The 1,753-nt window shown below is 35.9% G+C and overlaps 1 protein-coding gene across 1 annotated transcript in view; it reads left to right on the forward strand.

Annotated features, from left to right (window-relative positions):
• FAM114A1 (family with sequence similarity 114, member A1) overlaps positions 1 to 719 on the forward strand; it is a gene marked incomplete at its 5' end in the record, with an annotated part of 18,419 nt that extends 17,700 nt beyond the window's left edge. Inside the window, one exon of the mRNA XM_010146213.1 lies at positions 618 to 719. Coding sequence (XP_010144515.1) covers positions 618 to 719 — 102 coding nt within the window. The remainder of the gene's footprint in view (positions 1 to 617) is intronic.
• Positions 720 to 1,753: the final 1,034 nt, after the last annotated feature.

Consider the following 1,753-nt stretch of genomic DNA (forward strand, 5'->3'; position numbering starts at 1 on the left):
GGAATCGCAGAATCTGGGAATATCTGGAGTTGTGGAATATGATGTTTTGTACCTCTTAAACCCCATATTTGTATAGAATTATGTATTAGTACAGCCTGGGTTCATGGAGAATTACCAGCTGCTTTACGGCTCGGTGTTAGAAATTCCAAAACTAGCACTACATGGTAAAATCGTTATAATAGTTCCAACTGTTAATTTCTGTGACACTTCTTCCACCTACAGCAAATTCAGAATTAGTTCTGTTGATGGAAGGACTGTCTGGTTTGTATTTAAAAAGTCTGATCTGCTCCTGAACACTGTGGCATTTTATTCTACTCTCATTACAAACAAAACTGTCCAAGTGTTCAAACTGGGGGGAAATCAGGTTTTTATAGAGTGATTCAGGCTATCCTTGTTAGCTGTAAAATATTGTAATTTATCATATTTTTAATCTACAGATTCTAAAACCTTGTGTGAACACATATGCCAATATAGCATGATGCAGATGTAAAAAAAAAAAAAAAAAAAAAAAAAAAAAAAAAAAAAAAAAAAAAAAAGGCGTATTTAAAAAGTACAGTGTACTTCCTGAAATACATGGCAGCTATACTGACGAACCACATGTTTTCTCTCCCCAACAGGGTTGCAACAGCACTACTTATATTCAGGATGCTTTCCAGCTATTGCTTCCAGTTCTGCAAATTTCACACATCCAGACCAGTTGTTTGAAAGCACGAGAGTGACAGCTTCCCCGCAGTTGTCACCACTGGGCTTAACGGAAACCACAGACCTAATGTCTTTGATGTGTGCAAATAGACGAGATGGTATGAGAGATGTCTGGCCACTCAGAGTCCTCTGAAGACACCAAATGCTGTTTTGCACGTACAATATTGAACAAAATTTTAAAACTCTTTTAGACCTCTAGACTTTAGAAGCAGTTAGTACAGTGAGTAATTTCCATTGGAGTGTATCCCTTGCATTAATTTAAACTGAAGTTTATTGATACTAGCATTGACTTAAGTATGGATTCCAAACATTGCCCCTTTCAGTTGTAGATGATGTATGAAGCAAATCAGAATATAAAGTTTTATACACATTTCAGCCCAAATGACCATTTCTATTGTTTGGATGCAAAGTGTCAGTTAAAAATGTTTATTTCAAAAGTTGGTTTCAGTGTTTAATTTAGGCAAACATGAACAAATTATCGTGGTGGTGTTAAATATTATTTACAGTAGCAAATAATAACATCATATCCATATGTGCCACTTAACATAACACTTTGTGCTGAAAGAGTTGTCCAGTAATAGGCATTAACTTTACTACATGAAAATGATGAAGGATATGCATGAAGAACTATACTGAAAAGAAATTTTCTGAGCCAGTTAAGAGTACGGGTAAAGCTCTGTACTTGCTGACCCATCATTTTATATTCATTTGTCTCTATTTCTTAATTCCAGCAGCTGAACAATGTTGCAGGCCAAAGTAATCTTTTCAATATGCAAGGAATAGAAAATTTCCATTTTGTTTGGCAATTGAAACCCCCCTAAAATAATCTCCTCTCAAATGTGTTACCTGGTTACTTTGGGGGTAAATTTGGGCTTTAAACATTACGAACCTTTTTATTAAATGGAGTTACTGATACTGACGATTCAGAAATGCATGTTTTGTGTATAGAAAAGAAGTTCTGAGAGAATTGCTTTGGGTGGGGAGGTCGTATGTCAGAGCAATCACCTTTTCTCTGAGGCAGTAGCTAGACAGAGCGTAAAGGAGCAGCAGG

Source organism: Buceros rhinoceros, unplaced genomic scaffold, assembly GCF_000710305.1.
Source record: "Buceros rhinoceros silvestris isolate BGI_N320 unplaced genomic scaffold, ASM71030v1 scaffold17002, whole genome shotgun sequence".
Taxonomy (NCBI): Eukaryota; Metazoa; Chordata; class Aves; order Bucerotiformes; family Bucerotidae; genus Buceros; species Buceros rhinoceros.